The sequence below is a fragment of the Brassica rapa genome, chromosome A08 (genome assembly GCF_000309985.2).
Source record: "Brassica rapa cultivar Chiifu-401-42 chromosome A08, CAAS_Brap_v3.01, whole genome shotgun sequence".
In the NCBI taxonomy this organism is placed as follows: domain Eukaryota; kingdom Viridiplantae; phylum Streptophyta; class Magnoliopsida; order Brassicales; family Brassicaceae; genus Brassica; species Brassica rapa.
The window spans coordinates 17,476,396-17,493,791 of record NC_024802.2 but is presented as its reverse complement, the minus strand read 5'-3'; the positions used below and the strand labels follow the sequence as shown (position 1 = coordinate 17,493,791).

Genomic DNA, 17,396 nt, shown 5'->3' with positions numbered 1-17,396 from the left:
TACACCGTTTGAGTTATACCTTAGACGAAATTACAAACCCAAACCTCTTAATTTTTTTAAAAAAACTAATGGTGTGAATTTCCGAAACCCAAATTAGGGTCAGCAACGCCTATCTCATCATCGTCTCACAAACAGTGGTAACACGAAGATCATAAATAATCACCACATAGTAATAATAATCATCGTTCATTACATAAAAATAAAACAACAAAATGCCTAATATATTTACATGTGTATCCTCATGTTCATGTAACCGTTACATTCTAAACGTCTGACGTTGGAGGCAAGATCTCTAGCGGCACGCCTGCTATGGGCTCCAACACTTGAGCTTTGGGAAGCTCTCTAGACAATAAGTCCTGCATCCACAAACCACACAACAAGCCATTATCACCCATTATTGGTCTTAAATAAAACAAAACATTGATTATGTTTCCATATTTTGGTTAAGAAAGCTGCACCTTAAATGACTCTATCGTTCCTTCTTTCTTAATAATACTTGCTAAAATCCCCTTTGCATCAAGATCTCCGTTTTGCATCGGCACAATAAACCTACAGTCCAAGTAATGCAAGAGTGCTATATACATTTTCTTGAGACTACATGGATAAACCAAAGAGAGAGAGGGATGATTATTTTACTTGGCTTTTAAGATTTTGGCGAGCTGGACAGCGTCTTCTTGGCCAGAAACTAGAGTAAACTGTGGGAGAAGTTGTTTGATGACCGGTGTGATTACAATATCGGCTCTTTCATTCTTCAGAAGTTCCATGTTGCATACACAGTGCGGTTCGTAGTAGAGAGATATCTGATCTTCAGGGGAAGCAAGAAGATATCTGAGGACAACACAGAAGCATAAATCAAAAATATCAATAGAGAGTTGGAAGCTTGATGAGAGTTCTTTTTTACCCGTTTTCAGGGCGTTGCCATGGTGGACCGAGGACAGGTCCTGCAGTGGCTTTGACTCGAACCTTAGAGCCGTTTCTTGCATTTAGCTCGTAGCTCTCTCCAGGTTCCAGATAAGTGATCTAACCACAGTAAACCAATCTCTCATTTTAAGTTCGAATAGGGATGAAGAAATGAGAATACCCTAAGTCACTTACATTTCTGAAAAGAGGATCCAGCAAAGGCTTAGCATTTGGAGTTGCAATCACTTTTAAGTCTGGAGATTTCTTGGAAAGTGGCCTGAGGGTGTTTAGATGGCAATGGTCATCAAGGCTTTGAGTTATGAGCAGGCAATCAACTTCAGGGAGATCATCAAGCTGCATCAAATACAAAAGTCTCAGAAACTTACAATCACAAGGATGATGAATGAATTTCAATACAGAACAAGTGTTGTTACCTTGAAGCCGTTCAAAAATCTCTTGGCAGCATCATAGAGCCATGGGATGCCAAAGTCCAAATTACCCACGAGAATAGGATCAACCAAGATTCTCAGTCCACTCGTTTCCCATAGCCAGCTATTTCCCTAACTCACGAAACAAAGACATGTCAGCTTGAAGTTGAAGCTCTAAGAACCACACAATGTGAAGACGATCCCCACCTCCAAGTATGTCAGCTTGAATGCATCTGTCCCCCCTGAGCCACTAACTCCGGTAGCTCTGTCCTCTGACAGAACAGAAGATACCACAGAGAGAGACCGGGACACTCGCGGCGAGAGCTTGAAGCGGATGGAGAGGGAGCTGGAAGGGCTGTGAGAAGCAGGTGAGAACAAGGGAACTGTGGATACACTTCGGACTCTTGTTTTGGTGTTGATGATACTTAGAGGAAGAGCATTGGCGTGAAGTGGCATCTTTCCACCTGACACCACCATAGCCATTGCTTTTGTTTTGCCACCTGACAATATACTGACCAAAAAAGGAACCTTTCCAATGAGTAAGAAAGAAAAGAGAATCACTTTTGCAGGAAGCTCAGTTACACAACTTCAAAAATCATAGAAAGTCTTCAACTTTTTACCAAATCCTTGGGTTATTCATAAGACCAAGGCTTGAAGCATCTAACTTTCTCTAAGTAAAACCAAATGTGTCTTATCAAATACTATACGAGTTTTCCACAAATCTAAAACATATGATGATACGAGGAACTCGGAATCATCTACACATTGTAATTTTATTTATTCAGTAGCCTTGAAAACCCAGAAAAAAAAAAAGAAGAAGTTAAAAATCACGATGTTTACAAGTAACTAGAAACAGAAGAGAGGAAGAAACCTGATTTAGAGTTGAAGAGAGTGTTTGGTGAGAAAGGCAGCCTTCCTCTTGTCTCGGTGTTGAGTGAATGGTTCTCAAGTCCCCAACACACACAAAGAATCCCTGACATTCGTGGTTGGAGTGAATTTCACGACATTGCTTCAAAACGCTGCGTCTAAAGATTACTACCGGTCACTCTTGCCTTGACCGACCCGGTTTACTCGAACCAACAAAATCAAACCTCAATTTAAACTTGGATTTCACGTCAAAACCAAATGAAATTAGACATTGGAGTGGAAGGAAGCTGCAGGTTCATCTCACATGGAGCCCTCTCACTCACCATGCAAACACTGGCACCACGAAAGTCCTCTCTTTGCCTTGAGCAAGAAGTAACAGGACTCACATGGACTAATAATAAACCAGTTCGTCCGACAAACACATAACAGTTTCTTCTTTACTGTTTCTCAATATATTATTATTTATTATTGAGACATTCGATAAGGTATGCAAGGTTTTAGATTACTTGGAGAATGATGGTTATGCTGTGGATTTGAGTAGACATATTTTCCTTGTAATCTCTAATAAACATATTTCAAACAAATCACCATCGAATTAGATAAAACATTTATATTTTGGTTCTATTCAAACTGATCTAGTAGTGAGGAATAAAAGCTTTTGATATTACAGTGATGAGGAATGATACTCTACTGTGGAGTTTAGGGTCATGGATTCAGGGTATAACGGGTAGAGATCACAACCAGAAACAGATGATTTCGTTGTTGTTCTTGTTTGATCGGTCACACCAGACGTGCTCGAGCTTCCATGTGTATCATCAATATCTCTCAGCTTTAACAAGCTCCAGTCGTCTCCGTATATACCAGGATCTGACGAAACCTGTGTTAGCTCGATCACTCCCTCCAGCATTTTCATGGCCTCTGACATTGTTGGCCTCAACGCTGGAGATGAGTTTGTGCAAACAAGAGCAACATTGATCATCCTCACCGCTTCTTTTCTATTGAAATGACCTTCAAGAACTGGATCTACAACCTCCAGTATGTTCCCTTTCTGATGCAGTGACAGCGCCTGAGTTTGATCAAAAAAAAAACAAAAAGATGTTTCAATAAAGAAAACTTGTAGACATCAAAGGGACAAAAGAGAAAGGTTACCCAATCAAGAAGTGAGAGGTGATCAGCAGTTCCCTTGTGTTTAGTATTACTCTTCCCACTAACAATCTCCATTGCCACAACTCCGAAGCTATACACGTCTGCTTTCTCCGTTAGTTGACCCCATAGTACATATTCAGGAGCCATATATCCCCTAAATTACAAAAAAAAAAAAAAAAACCAAGAATGAGATAATTTTTTTTTTGTGATGTTTGTCTTATGTTCTGTACTTACATGGTTCCTGCAACTTTGGTGCTAATGTGAGTGTGTTCTTCTTCATGGAGTCTAGCCAATCCAAAGTCAGATATCTTTGCATTTAAGTCAGCATCTAGAAGCACATTAGGAGTTTTGATGTCACGGTGAACCATTCTGATCATCGATCCTTCATGGAGGAACTCTAGCCCTCTTGCGATTCCAACACAAATTTTCTGTCTTGTTTTCCAGTCCAGTTTCATGGAGCTCTTTCCTGGCAAACCAAAGAGAAATGATGTCACTTAACATGTGATAACATGTAAAAACGTAAAGAAAAGCTGAATAACTTTTATTTACCAGACAGAACAAGAGCAAGGGAGTTGTTTTTCATGTACTCATACACAAGCATCAAGTGATTCTTCTCTACACAGCATCCATAAAGTTTGACAAGGTTTGGATGATTGAGACCAGAGATCATGCCTATTTCATTCACAAACTCACGGTTTCCTTGGCATGACTTGGAAGAAAGCTGCTTCACTGCTATGATAGTTCCATCTGGCAGCTCTCCCTGCATTAAGTTTCAGCCATATCAAAAAAACAAGAAACAGAATAAAATTACTTGAGAAGAGTTTGGGAATTGTTTTAGTATACTTTGAATACAGAACCGAAACCTCCTTCTCCAAGTTTGTTGGCTTTATCAAAATTGTTTGTTGCATCTTGCAGTTGCCTCCAAGTAAAGCAAACAGTTTGCAAACCCTCTGCTCTCAGATCTATTGGGATCAGGTACCAAGTAGAAAATCATTAGTAATGCTAACAAGAAGACAAACATAGATTCCTACTCTTTGAATCTCTGATACCTCGTTTTATTGTGTTACTGTCTTTAAGGCATCTTCTCCGAGCATATATTCCCACAGCTAAGAGAGTAATTGTTACCAAGACACCTGTTGCCCCCAAGATTAGGGGAAAACTAATGTGATGTTTTATTTTCTCCGCTGTAAATGAGACACTAGAAAGTGTAAATATATATATATATATATAGAAACCAATCTACAGAAAGACATGTTTAACAAAGTAGTTTTTCTTTGTGTAAGAACAACCTCCACATTGTGGCTCCAGACCTGAAATTTTATAATAAGAATATTGTCATTTAGGAGGTAGGAACCAGTGTGAAGAAGATGAAGGAGATAATTTGTAGTTATGGACACTTCAGAGTGAAGAGAACTCAATGTGAAGGAGTAAAGTTGCTGCAGCAGAGAATAGAGATAGTCATACAATATGGAGTTTTAAGAGCAGATAATAAGGGTTCTTACTGTGACACAAGGAGATAGCAGAAATAAGAGGACCATAGTTTCCTCTGTTGGGTATGAGGGCTGTCCCTTTCCCGGCCCAATACAACCGAATCTCTAACAAATGGTCTGTCACATTAGCTTTCAGCTCTTTCACAACAGGCTTCAGAGTCCCGTTAGCCTCCTCTTTGATGTTAAAATCCCTCAAAAACAATTTTCCCTAACATCGGAGAGAAATAACAAGAGGAAATGGACTTCAATCTTCCAAGCTTGGTTAAAGAACTTCTTTAATCAAATATAGTGACACTTTACCTGAACATAAACGTCAAATATGCGTCTCCCTATACGACTGTATACTTCTTTCTCTGAAAACTGGATCTCCATAAAATGGAGTTTCACATTGTAGGCTCCATTTTCCAAGCAAAATGCATAGTAAACCAGAGATAGAGCAGATCGACGCGCGGTTTTGTAGAGATAGGGAGAATCTTTAGATAGTCTTAAACTAGTTGAAATGATGAACGTGTCATCAACATATGCATCATCGGTGAAGTCACCTGTGTTGCTGATTCCCCAGTTTTGCTGGTGATGATTTGTTGCGGCATTGGTTTTACTGTTATCAGCTTGATAAGTGATTTTACCGAAAGAGTTTGTAATCTTTAAATCTTCTCCACCACAGTTTATATGTACTGATCTCTGATCTACAATCAACAATGAGTAGAAAGAGTGGGATTTAACAAAAAACCATTATGTCAGTATTGAATGCATGTACTTACAGGTCTTGCAGTTGACTGGACCAGCGCGAAGAAGGCCAGTTCTGTATGAACAAACGATAAAAACATTTAGGTATCTCATATAGCAACAAACATTCAAACCATTCAAAAATATAATCCATTCTTGTTCTTACAAATTATTCTTCAAAATTGAGCTCCGGTATGTGTTAATGTTACTGATTCAACAGAAACTTCAACATTATCAGGTTATAAAATATAAGATTTAAAGATGTTCCATTTCATGTTCATACCTCTTTTCTTGACAACTAGATGACCAAGAGAAATTGTTATAAGAGAGATCTCTGAAGAGAACCGAGAAGAGTATTAGTTGGCATGCATGGCAACTTTTTTCAAGCCATACAAGCAGGTCAAACGTACATATTTGGTTTGTTGTTGATTAAAAAAGCAGACTCAACGTTTCCGGAAAGCATGTTGCCAGTCAGGTAGCTAAAAGAAAATTAATGATTCTCAATCTTGGGTTAACATACTCAAATCTTGGATTGTAACTACTTACGTATACTTAAGTTTTGGTGCTTTTTGTATGTCCTGAATTTCACCAGTCAGCTTGTTAAACGATAAATCTCTGCGTTAAACAACTTGTAAATCAATATTCTTTGGTATATAGTTAAATAAAGTTCAATATACGTTTTAGCTGTGACATACTTGTAAATAAACAAAATTGTATACTCAAGGCATTTTAAACGCAGAAATGACAAAGAACTTACAGTCTAGTTAGGTTTGGCAAATTCCAGATGTAAGAAGGAATTGGACCAGACAAACCCACATTCCTCAAAATCCTGGAACACAGAACAGAGACACCATTAGTTTGAAAATTTCTAATAAACAATGAAGACTGAAGAAACCATAAGTTTCGGTGGAAAAATAAATTACAGGGTTTCAATGACTTTGCTGGATAGAATTGGAAATGAGTTTATCCCAGTGGTATCACTTATTCTCCTGCGCATATGAATATATATATAATCCTTAAAACATGAGTGCAGTTTGTTCTTTTGCTAATCTATGAAAGAGAAGTCAGTTACAGATCAATGAGATTTTCTAGGCATGCCACTGCATCAGGAAAAGGTCCTTTCAGTCCACTCGCGTGTAGAAATCTGCTGACCATTATTGATACATGTTAGGGCATCTCCAACCCTACTCCATTTTCAACTCCAAACATCATTATGGAGTAAAATCTTCTCCAACCCTACTCCATTTTGGAGTTGAAAATGGAGTAATGGCTAGGGTTACTCCATTTATGGAGTAATCTTACCCATTATTCCATTTTGGAGTTGAACTTTTTTTATTTATAAAATGGTCCTTTGAATCTTTTATTGTCAAAGGACCTGTTCGTTTTTGGAAAAAAAATGTGTTACATGACATATGACTACATGTATAATTTTACATAAGATGATAATTGAAGATGAGCGTGAACTTGATGCACCAATTGAACTTGGAAGAGAAGCTCCACCTCCAGATATCGAAATTGCAGAAGATGAAAATGTCCGATTTCAAAATTTTCTTGCTCGATTTAGGAATATCAAAGATAAAGAAGCTCATTTTTCATTACGAAATGCATTAGTTGATCATTTGTGGGAAAAATATTCTAATGCTCATTGTTGAACCTATATATATGTTGTCTTTTTTAATGATTTCTTGTACTATTTAATAATAAATATTTAATTCAAATAATTTATATTTTAATTATTATCGTAAACATAAAATAATTGGGATTAATTGGTAAATTTTTATAAGTATAAGATTTTATTTGCAATTATTAATAAAATAAAAATGAAATTATTTAAGAAATATTATTTTTGGAGTAGAAAATGGAGTAATACATTGGAGTAAAACCTTACTCCATTTTAGTGTTGCACCATTTTGGAGTAAAAAATGGGGTAATACATTGGAGATGCTCTTAGACCGCACATAAGCAGAAACACAAGGAGAAATTAAAAATTAGCAATGAAGGGACAAAGCTTACGTACAGCTTTCTAAGCCGAGACCACTTGCCAATATACGCTGGAATGGTTCCACTAAACTTGTTGTCACTTATCCAACTGCAAAAATAAAAACAAACAACTTTTTTTGTAACATAGAAAAAAACCTACAAACAACTAAATATGATTTTCTGGACTATTCTTTCCACATGCTTAACTAAAGAGCAAGCGTTTGGAAAGTGTCAAGATCAATTTCACAACCAAACTACATATACTACGAAGTATATATAATAAGTGTTCTGCAAGAAAGCTTTAAATTATGTTTCAGTTCAATCTAGGTGGTCATAAAACAATTTCAAAAAATAGGCAAAAATCGTTTAAAATTTTTCATTTCATTGGAAGACAACAACTTACAGTTGTTCAAGGTTTACTAGTCGAGCGAGAGTGATAGGCAAGCTTCCTGTAAATTGATTAGATGCAAGATCCCTGCACAACCAAGTTTCAGATAAGATCTACCACTGTACATTTTTGGCATTAAACCAAACATTTAGATGCAAAATATCAAAACTGATTTGAATATCTGCATGCAAAGCCAAAGATTGTCTTACAATTTTACAAGCTTGGTCAAGTTACCAAGCTCATCAGGAATTGTACCAGAGAACTGGTTGCCTTCAATCCCTCTGAAAATTTCATCACCACAATATCAGTTGAATCAATGTTAAATTTCATGGGATTCCAACTGACCATAAATGAAATGGTCCAAATCCTTTATATAGTATTTATGTCTCGCTAAAGATTTCGATGTAGGAGCTTATATTCACGCACTCTTTAGACACTAAAACTTATGGTCCATTAATCTCTACATAATCCAAAACTCTCCTCGAGATAATAGCCCTTCAAGCCGTTAATCTCGCAGACTAACATTATCGAGTCCGAGAGCACAAACCACTTTTTTGGCTGAATTATAAGAGTGTGTGTATCGTGTCTAAACTTTTTTTAATAGTTAGGCATACTGGCTCTGATACCATGTTAAAGTCGGGTTGGTCCGAGTTTAACATGGTATCAGAACCACCTGATGTTGGGGCATTCCGTGGATGTTTTTCACATAATTGTCTCCGCTTGAGCCTGAGGAGAATGTTAATGAACGAATGAATTCCTAAATTGGTAATTGGAAAAATAATTCACTATATATAAATGGTTAGAGCCGATCCACTTAAATTTGGAAATTGTAAGCTTGAAATTAGTAATCAAAAGCCACAGATGTGGGAAACATTCAGAGACGTACAAGAATTTCAGATTCTTGAAGTTTTGCCACCAAGTTGGTAAATTCCCAGACAAACGATTCCCGCAGAGCCAGCTGCGAGAATATTCAAAGTTATTCGTAAAAATCATGAAGATGAAGCATCAGAGTGAGACAAAGAGAGGGAGCTAACATGAAAGTGAGATATGGCATTGAAACCCACTCGGGTGGAATCGTGCCAGTAAGGTAGTTGGCGGATAAGTCGCTACAAGTAAGAGAAAAAAAACTCGTAAGAAACTTTTGTTAGGTTTCTCTTTGTAGAGATACTCTGGCTAGTGGCTGCAGGTTTTGTTGATCAATCAAGTTTTAAACTTTACTTTAAGACTACCCTGCAAATCCTTTTTTGTCTTGGTTTTAAGTAGTGAGTTCTTGTAGTAAAAATAGAAAAATATTTAGCAAAATCCATAGAAACTAGTGGGACTTAGATTTTGATAGAGTTAGGTTGATTTTGAGAGATTATGTTAAATTTGCATATAGATGTTATTTTTTTATAAAATTTTGTTAAATTTGTAGAAAGTGTTGTATATTTTAGAAGATGCATTAAAATTTATGTCATAACAAGTTTTATAATCAGAATTTAAGAATTCTAACAATCAACAAAAATCTAATTCCCACTAAACCCCTGAGTCTGACACATGAACATACTTTCTCTTTAACCTATCGCACATTAGATGATCTTTTTCACCCTCTACTTCTACTTGTAACGTAAAAGGTTTGTTAAATTTATCAAACCTTTGGACTTACATTGACCGGAGATGTCGAAGCTTGGCTAGCTCAGGTGGAACTTTCCCCACAAGAGTTAAATTCACGAGACTTCTGCATTTGTCGAAATTAAAGCAAACTAAAGAAGTAAATAAGAGAGTGAAAAAAAAGAAAAAGAAATTAACACTCACAATTCTGTAATATGACATGTCATGTTGTTGTTGAAGCTACAATCACAAGCAATGGTGTTGTTCAGCACCGGATTCCAATCAACTTGTTTGATGATCATTAGACTTTGTGAAACGCATGGGTCTTTGTAACTTAGGTTCACTCTCTTTATACCAAGTGTAGTAGCTATCTCCCCAAGCGCATGCACTGCACAAGTTTTCAAGTTCATATAAGAAAAAGAATATTGATCTTGAATTTTAATATTTACAAGAATCAAGATTTTGATTTAATACGTTCATCTGGATGGAGAGCTGGAGAAGTGGATGTCGTTAGAGTCGCAAAGAAGCTTGTAATGATGATGAAGAAGAAGAAGACGATCCACATCATCGATATAGATTATGTAGACTTGGTTGGTTAGTCACAATCTTTACCAACAAGAAGAAGAGACAAAATAATTGTGAAATGGAATTTTTTTAATTGAACTTTGTAAAAATGAAATATTTCGTATTATTACGTTTAAGGTCTTGGTCGTCCCCTAGTCTGCTAGTATAGAGCAGCGTTACAGACTTACAGTTGTAGCCAAAGATAATAAAGGAGTATTGTACGAGCTGCATTTATTGAGCAAGCTCCAATTATTGTTCAATCTGCAATAGTGAACAGTTACAGCCTACAGCTTCATGCATGTTTCATTATCAACTTTGGAAAATAGATTTCAGCAGTTTTTATACGCAGGGAGATAAGGGAGATATCGAGACTTGATATGAACTGACCAGGATTAATCACTAGGAACTTTCATGGAAAGATACATAGATATATAATAGCCAACGTGAGATTTCAGATAACCAAAATAAAAAAAAAAAGGTTTCAGACAACTTTTAATTAATGATATGGACTTTGAAGTTAATTTAAGTATATGATCCTCACAATTAATTTCAGCAGCTTTTATACGCATGAGATAGAAAGATATAGTGACCAGATATGATCTGACCAAGATTAAACACTAGGAACTTTCATGGTAAGCATAAATTATATATATTCCAACGTAAGGTTTCAAACAACTTTTAATGATATGGAGTTTGAAGTTAATTCAAGAGAAAAGGCAATGTTCACAGCCTTTGATACTCCAATGACTAAGAAGAAAACTCTGCTGTGGAGTTTGAGGTGGCTGATTCTTGATTAAATGGGGACAGACCATAGCCAGACATGGATGTTGACTCTTGCATCTCCATCAGCTTTGAAAAGTTCAAATCATGTCCATACACGGCAGGACCTGACATAATCCGTGGTATTTCCATCTCCCCCTCCAGCATTTTCACAGCCTCTGACATCAGTGGACGTAAAGAAGGAGTTGCATTTGTGCAAACAAGAGCAACTCTGGTCATCCTCTCCGCTTCTAGGCTGTTGAACTCACCTTCGAGCTTCGGATCTACTATCTCCATTATGTCCCCTTTCTGTTGCAGTGTCATGGCCTGAGATGGATGTTAAACTTATTGTCAAAGGAGTCATAGATTAAACTATAGAACCGAGGACAAAAAAAGGCAAAAGAGAGAGCAGAAAGCTGCACAGTTACCCATTTAATAAGTGGTGCATTGTCATCGCTTCCTTTTTGTGTTGTATTACTTTTCCCACTAACAATCTCCATTGCCACAACCCCAAAGCTGTAAACATCTGCTTTCTCGGTCAAGTGACCCATTAAAGCATACTCTGGAGCCATATATCCGCTACATCATAAGAGAAATGAAGACATATTCAGAGCTTGGAAACAGACTGTTATACTACCTCCGTTCCATAAAGATGGGTTTTCATGTTTTCAGACATACTAAGAAAAGACATTAAATTTCTTTACCATGGTGTGTTTAAACAATACTACTTACATGGTTCCTGCAACTTTGGTGCTAATGTGAGTGTGTTCTTCTTCGTGGAGTCTAGCTAAACCAAAGTCAGATATCTTTGCATTAAGGTTGGCGTCTAGAAGCACATTGGGAGTTTTTATGTCACGGTGAATCATTCTCATCGCAGCTCCTTCATGGAGAAATTCAAGCCCTCTTGCGATTCCCACACAGATTTTCTTTCTTGCTGCCCAGTCCAGTTTCAAGGAGCTCCTTCCTGGAAATGGAAGAGACCATGATTTCTTCACATGATATGTCCACTTGGAATAGACTCAAAACGTAAAGAAAAGCTGAATGACTTTGATTTACCAGACAAAGCAAGAGCAAGGGAGTTGTTTTCCATGTACTCATACACGAGCAGCAGTTGATCCTTTTCGACACAGCATCCATAAAGCTTGACAAGGTTTGGATGATTGAGACCAGAGATCATGCCTATCTCATTCACAAACTCACGGTTTCCTTGGCATGACTTGGAAGAAAGCTTCTTCACTGCTATGATAGTTCCATCTGACAGCTCTCCCTGCATTAAGTTTCAGCCATATCAAAGACCAAATAAACAGCCTTATTTCGAGAAGAACGTGGCATCTGTCTGAGTATACTTTGAATACGGATCCAAAACCTCCTTCTCCAAGTTTGTTGGCTTCATCAAAATTGTTTGTTGCAGCTTGCAGTTGCCTCCATGTAAAGCAAACAGTTTGCAGACCCTGTGCTCTCAGGTCTATATAATGTGATCAGTTGCCAAGTAGAAAATCATAAGTAATAATGCTATGAGAAAATATGAGTAATGGATTCATAAACTTTGTGAGCTTTGATACCTCTTTCTCTCTTTTTCTTGTCCTGTCTGCATTTTCTGTGAGCATAGAATCCCAAAGCCAAGAAAATAATTGCTACCAAGGGACCTGTTACCCCAAAAATTAGTGGATAATTGATGTGACGTTTGGTTTTCTCCACTGCAAATGAGACCCTAAAAGTGTTAATGCATACACCAATCTTGAGAAAGAAGTTTGTAACAAAGTATTTATTTATTTATCTTATGGGACCTCCACAATGTTGCTCCAGGCCTGAAATTTTGAAACACGAATATTATTTATAGGTAACAAGAATAGTCTTAAGTTTTCTCAAGCAGAGGAGAAATGTTACTTACTGTGGCACAAGGAGATTGCAGAGATAAGAGGACCATAGTTTCCTCTTTTGGGTATGAGCGTTGTCCCTTTACCCGCCCAATACAACCAAATCTCTAACTTATGATCAGTCACATTAACAGCTTTCAGTTCTTTCACAATAGACTTCAGAGTGCCATTAGCCTCCTGTCTGATGTTAAAATCCCTCAAGAACAATTTCCCCTATCAGAGGAGAAAAGGGACAAAAGGAAATGAAATTCAATCTTCTAAGCAACTTAGTTAGGTAATAAAACGCAATTATTCAGTAAACAATAACGCTATACCTGAACATAGACATCAAATATGCGTCTACCTAGACGACTATATAGTTCTTGATCTGAAAACTGAATCTCCATAAAATGGAGTTTCAAATTATATTCTCCATTTTCCAAGCAAAACGCATAATAAACTAGAGAGAGAGCAGATCGACGTGCAGTCTTATAAAGATCAGGAGAATCTCCAGGTAGTGTCAAACTAGTTGAAACGATGTACGTATCATCATCAATATTATCATCCATAAAGTCACCAGTGTTACTAATTCCCCAGTTTTTGAAGTGCTGATTTGTAGCGGCTTTGACCTGATCAATGTTATCAGCTTGATAAGTGATTTTACCAATAGAGTTTGTAACAGTCACAGTTTCCCCACCACAGTTTATATGTAGTGATCGCCTATCTACAATCAAAAACGATTATCACTATCAATAAAAAATGGAATTAACAAAAGTGAGTGGGTCAAATTCTCAGTATGAGCTTACAGTGCTTGCAAGTGATTGGACCAGCGCATGGAAGAAGACCAGTTCTGTATGGAAAAATGATCATAGTATTTAGGCATCTGATCAGAAGAAAACTTGCAAAAGATTTGTACTAAGTTTTAGGCATTCTTGTTGCAGATGATAACGCAGAAGAGTGAACTTACAAAGTGTTCTTTAAGGATGAGCTCCGGTATGTATTAATGTTACTGATCCAATACAAATTGAGAACATCAACTTCAATATGAGCATTTTATCAACAAATATGTACGTATGTACCTCCTTTCTTGGCAGCTAGACGGCAATGAGAAATTGTTATAAGAGAGGTCACTGTAGAAAAACCAACAAGAAGATTAGTTTACATGTTTTTTTTTTTTTTTTTTTGCTAAAAAGATTAGTTTACATGTTGAAAGATTTCTCAAGCCATGTAAACAAGGGAAGGCTCAAACGTACATATTTGATCTGCTGTTGAGGTAAACACCAGATTTAATTTCCCCGGAAAGCATATTGCCAGTCAAGTAACTGTAACAACACATCAAAACTATAAATCATCCGTGTGTGATTATGTGTTATATATCTTAACATTATATGCGTCTTACGTAAATTTTGGTACTGGGTTTATTCCAAGAACTTCACCGGTCAACTTGTTAAACGATAAATCACTGCAGAAAACAACATAAGGTGTGAACATCTTTGAGTAAATTCTGCATAAGTCTTTTCAGATTTCAACACAAACTTACAGAGATCTCAAGTTTGGTTTACTCCAAATGTAAGAAGGAATTTTACCAGACATACTCACATTCCTCAAAACCCTGAAACAGAGACGGAGTTTTTAGTTTGATATCCTCAAATACAATATGCTTCATTGAAAACACACATACAGGTCTTTGATGACTTGGCTAGATATATTAGGAAAAGAGTTTATCCCGGTCATATCACTAATAAACCTGAAAATGAATATTAGAAGTCAGTATATTCATTTCAGTGGTCCTTTAGCTGATCAATTAGTTCGAGGTAGTTAATTACAGATAAGTTAGATTTTCTAGGCGGGCCACTGCGTCAGGAAAAGGTCCTTTCAGTCCACTTGCTTGTAGATCTCTGAAGATCATATTTGCCAAAAAAAGATGATATTAAAACATAAACTGTAAGAGAGATTAGTTACATTTAGTGATTATGAAAAAGCTTACAGTCTTTGAAGCTGAGACCAGTTGCTAATATATTCTGGGATGATGCCAGTGAAGTTATTGTCACTTATCCTACTGCATAGTGTAAACAAACAGATAGTTCACTTCCTTGCAGGCCAAGGACAAAATCTCAAAGTTTTTAAAAACTGTAGTTGCTAAGTGCAGCAATAACTTACAATGTCTCAAGGTTTACCAGTCTAGCAAGAGAGCTAGGAAGGCTTCCTGTAAATTGATTGGACACAAGGTCCCTGCAAAACCCAGTTTTAGAGAAGAGATTATAGCTAAATACTTAACTATTTCAGTTAAACAAAAGATCTTTTTTGTGGTTTCGGACAATAATAGTTAAGATGCAAAGGAATCTTACAATCTTTTTAAGTTGGTCAAGTTACCAAGCTCATCAGGAATCGGACCAGAGAACTGGTTGGCTTCAACCCCTCTGACAAATCCATCACATTAATTTAATACTAGACTAACGATTAGAAGTTACACTCCTAGAGGGTACAGGTATGAGACGTACAGGAATGTCAGACTCTTGAAGTTTTGTAAACCCGGTGGCAATGGCCCAGACAAACGATTCGCGCAGAGCGAGCTGCAAGAAAGCGCAAAAATTACCTACCAGATCATGAAGGTTACAAGGAAGAGAGAGAGAGAGAGAGAGAGAGAGAGAGAGAGAGAGAGAGAGAGAGAGAGAGAGAGAGAGAGAGAGAGAGAGAGAGAGAGAGAGAGAGAGAGAGAGAGAGCTGACATGGAAGTGAGGTTCGGCAATGAAGCCCACTCCATTGGGATTGAGCCAGAAAGGTAGTTTCGGCAAAAGACTCTACCAAAAAGAGCAGAAACACACTATAAAATGTTCACATGGGAGATTCCAGACTAAAAGAAGTTCGAATCTCTGTTTATTCTGTTTTGAATTAATCCCAAAGTCGAATTGTGTTTTAAATTTTTTAACAACTTAATCCTCATATTTTTGGTTGACAATTATGGATACTAGGTAAGAGGTTGTACTTTTGTAATGTGGTATCATATAAACGATAACTTCGAAAAGTTAATACATTTTAAATTTGATTTATCTCCATGTTAGACAGATCAACCATCACTTTTGTTACAGAAAAATATCACGAATGACTATTTGTTTGTTTAATGAAAAGGCTACGCATTCACTTGAGAGTTTTTCATAATTTATTATTCTTTTAACTTTTTTTCTCGATTTTCAAATCGGACCGAACATTAATTCGGTGTGATTACTGGTTGGCTGGTCGGACCTGTTCAACCGGTCTAATTAAGTTTTAAATTATAATATATATAGTATAATCATATATCTTATATATATAAATGTTTTGACATCCCAAAATAAATAACTTGAATACATAGCGAAATAGATGAAAACATGGCAAACTGAAAAAAACATTTTTTTAACAATGATATATTAAAATATTAACTAGTAAAAATAAATTGTAAAATATAGTTTTATATACGATGCTTATCAGAATTTGCTGAACAAAAAGTAATATATTAATATTTCGTGGCCTTGGAGTAGTCATACTAACTTTTTCTTACAAGTGCAATATCAAATCCTTGTGGCAATAAAAAAAGTCAGATGATTAGAATGGTATATGAGAGGCATTTAGGATTTTTTGGTCTTTTTCTTTTTAAAAATAAAGGAAATTGACGGCTACTAGTAATGGTTAATTAACTTGATATAAAACGCTAATTTTTTTAACAACTATAAAACCCTAAATAAAATTGAAACCTAATCAAAATTTTCCTTATTTTGCGAAACATATTACTGACTAGGATCACCAGTTTTATCAGTTTTGAGAGGGGGTTTTCCAGATTTTAGTATATCTGGGTTTTGGATCAAACCGAACTGGCTTACTAAAGGAGTCACAGCCGGACTGGTTTGACCGGCCGGTCGGTTTTCAAAACCTTGGTTTTCAAAACCTTGGTTTTCCTCTACATAAATACTGTAGATTACGAACCATGGTTTTTAAAACCAACAACTAATCTACGATTCGGTAAATAAATTCCAGACTCACATATTCTGGAGATACTTAAGTTTGGCCAACTCAGGCGGGAGTTTCCCTGAAAGACTTATGGACTTGAGTTTTCTGTGATTTCTCCAAAAAAAAAAAATTCATCAGAAAATAAAGATTTGATAATTGAAGATAAAAGATTCACACTCACAGTTCTATAATATGACATGTCATGTTGTTGTTGAAACTACAATCACAAAGAATGATGTTTTCCATATCCGAATTCGGACTCGAAACAACATCGAGTTTAAGAGTTTTCAAAAGGCAAGGATCTCCATCACTTAGGTTGAGTCTCTTGATTCCAAGTGTAGTAGCTATCTCCCCAAGCGCTTTCACTGCATAAATATTATCGAGTTTATGTATGGAGAAATAATGGATACTGACCTTTGATATTATAAGAATCAATATTTTGATTAAATACATTCATCTGGATGGAGAGCTGGTGAAGCGGATGTTGTTAGAGTGGAGAAGAAACTTGTGATGATGGTGAAGAACAGAACGAAAGCCGAGAAGACAACCCCCATTATTGAATTCAAAATTTGTGGACTTTTTTAACTAAATAAGTGTAACAATGAAAGGATATATCTACTTATAGGTCTTCTTGGTCGTCGCTAGTAGAAAGTCGCGACACATATAAGACCAAAGTTAATTAATATTTGAATTATTGTACAAGTTGCAGCGACGAACA

General features: G+C 36.5%; 2 protein-coding genes across 10 annotated transcripts; both read right to left on the bottom strand.

The window, feature by feature from the left end:
- Positions 1-138: 138 nt before the first annotated feature.
- Positions 139-17,382, bottom strand: LOC103835261 (probable LRR receptor-like serine/threonine-protein kinase At1g29720). Of its 5 annotated transcripts, XM_033276963.1 has the most exons (29): positions 17,130-17,374; positions 16,860-17,043; positions 16,712-16,783; positions 15,424-15,495; positions 15,196-15,267; positions 15,043-15,114; positions 14,855-14,926; positions 14,682-14,753; positions 14,521-14,592; positions 14,376-14,441; positions 14,235-14,306; positions 14,094-14,156; positions 13,948-14,016; positions 13,774-13,824; positions 13,662-13,703; positions 13,501-13,544; positions 13,030-13,418; positions 12,730-12,928; positions 12,626-12,646; positions 12,401-12,535; positions 2,200-2,246; positions 1,949-1,998; positions 1,536-1,839; positions 1,335-1,460; positions 1,096-1,254; positions 902-1,020; positions 637-828; positions 459-549; positions 139-356 (listed from the first exon to the last, which is right to left on the bottom strand). In XM_033276963.1, exons 1-29 carry the CDS (start codon positions 17,230-17,232, stop codon positions 264-266), a joined length of 3,123 nt encoding a protein of 1,040 aa, XP_033132854.1. In that variant the 5' UTR covers positions 17,233-17,374; the 3' UTR covers positions 139-263. The 5 variants fall into 5 exon arrangements, with proteins under 5 accessions (XP_033132854.1, XP_033132855.1, XP_033132856.1 ...); XM_033276964.1 differs by lacking the exons at positions 15,043-15,114; positions 15,196-15,267; positions 15,424-15,495; XM_009111402.3 differs by lacking the exons at positions 139-356; positions 459-549; positions 637-828; ... (4 more) ...; positions 1,949-1,998; positions 2,200-2,246 and adding exons at positions 10,698-11,165; positions 11,267-11,417; positions 11,571-11,802; positions 11,895-12,105; positions 12,185-12,303 and having other exon boundaries at positions 17,130-17,382.
- On the bottom strand, positions 2,860-10,162 carry LOC103835260 (probable LRR receptor-like serine/threonine-protein kinase At1g29720). 5 transcript variants are annotated; one of them, XM_033276968.1, is made up of 25 exons: positions 9,990-10,162; positions 9,720-9,903; positions 9,571-9,642; positions 8,960-9,031; positions 8,812-8,883; positions 8,135-8,206; positions 7,941-8,012; positions 7,575-7,646; positions 6,630-6,704; positions 6,481-6,546; positions 6,315-6,386; positions 6,104-6,172; positions 5,968-6,036; positions 5,841-5,891; positions 5,724-5,765; positions 5,593-5,633; positions 5,132-5,517; positions 4,844-5,039; positions 4,631-4,651; positions 4,391-4,525; positions 4,185-4,303; positions 3,891-4,101; positions 3,576-3,807; positions 3,345-3,495; positions 2,860-3,261 (listed from the first exon to the last, which is right to left on the bottom strand). In XM_033276968.1, the coding sequence occupies exons 1-25, from the start codon at positions 10,081-10,083 to the stop codon at positions 2,860-2,862; spliced, it is 3,048 nt and encodes a 1,015-aa protein (XP_033132859.1). In that variant the 5' UTR covers positions 10,084-10,162. The 5 variants fall into 5 exon arrangements, with proteins under 5 accessions (XP_033132859.1, XP_009109646.1, XP_018509130.1 ...); XM_009111398.3 differs by having other exon boundaries at positions 6,630-6,701; positions 9,990-10,161; XM_018653614.2 differs by lacking the exon at positions 6,630-6,704 and having other exon boundaries at positions 9,990-10,161.
- Positions 17,383-17,396: the final 14 nt, after the last annotated feature.

What these genes read in the sequence shown, in the direction of transcription:
- LOC103835260 (XM_033276968.1), bottom strand. Translation starts at nt 10,083, where the DNA reads ATGATGTGGATCGTCTTCTTCTTCTTCATCATCATTACAAGCTTCTTT. An exon ending in TTCAAGAATCTGAAATTCTT is followed by an intron (nt 8,207 to 8,811) that starts GTACGTCTCTGA and finishes TGAAATTTTCAG; the next exon opens with AGGGATTGAAGGCAACCAGT. An exon ending in GTTTCGGTTCTGTATTCAAA is followed by an intron (nt 4,102 to 4,184) that starts GTATACTAAAAC and finishes AACTTAATGCAG; the next exon opens with GGAGAGCTGCCAGATGGAAC.
- LOC103835261 (XM_033276963.1), bottom strand. Translation starts at nt 17,232, where the DNA reads ATGGGGGTTGTCTTCTCGGCTTTCGTTCTGTTCTTCACCATCATCACA. An exon ending in CTGGTAAACCTTGAGACATT is followed by an intron (nt 14,754 to 14,854) that starts GTAAGTTATTGC and finishes TACACTATGCAG; the next exon opens with TAGGATAAGTGACAATAACT. An exon ending in ATGAATAACCCAAGGATTTG is followed by an intron (nt 1,840 to 1,948) that starts GTAAAAAGTTGA and finishes TTTTTTGGTCAG; the next exon opens with TATATTGTCAGGTGGCAAAA.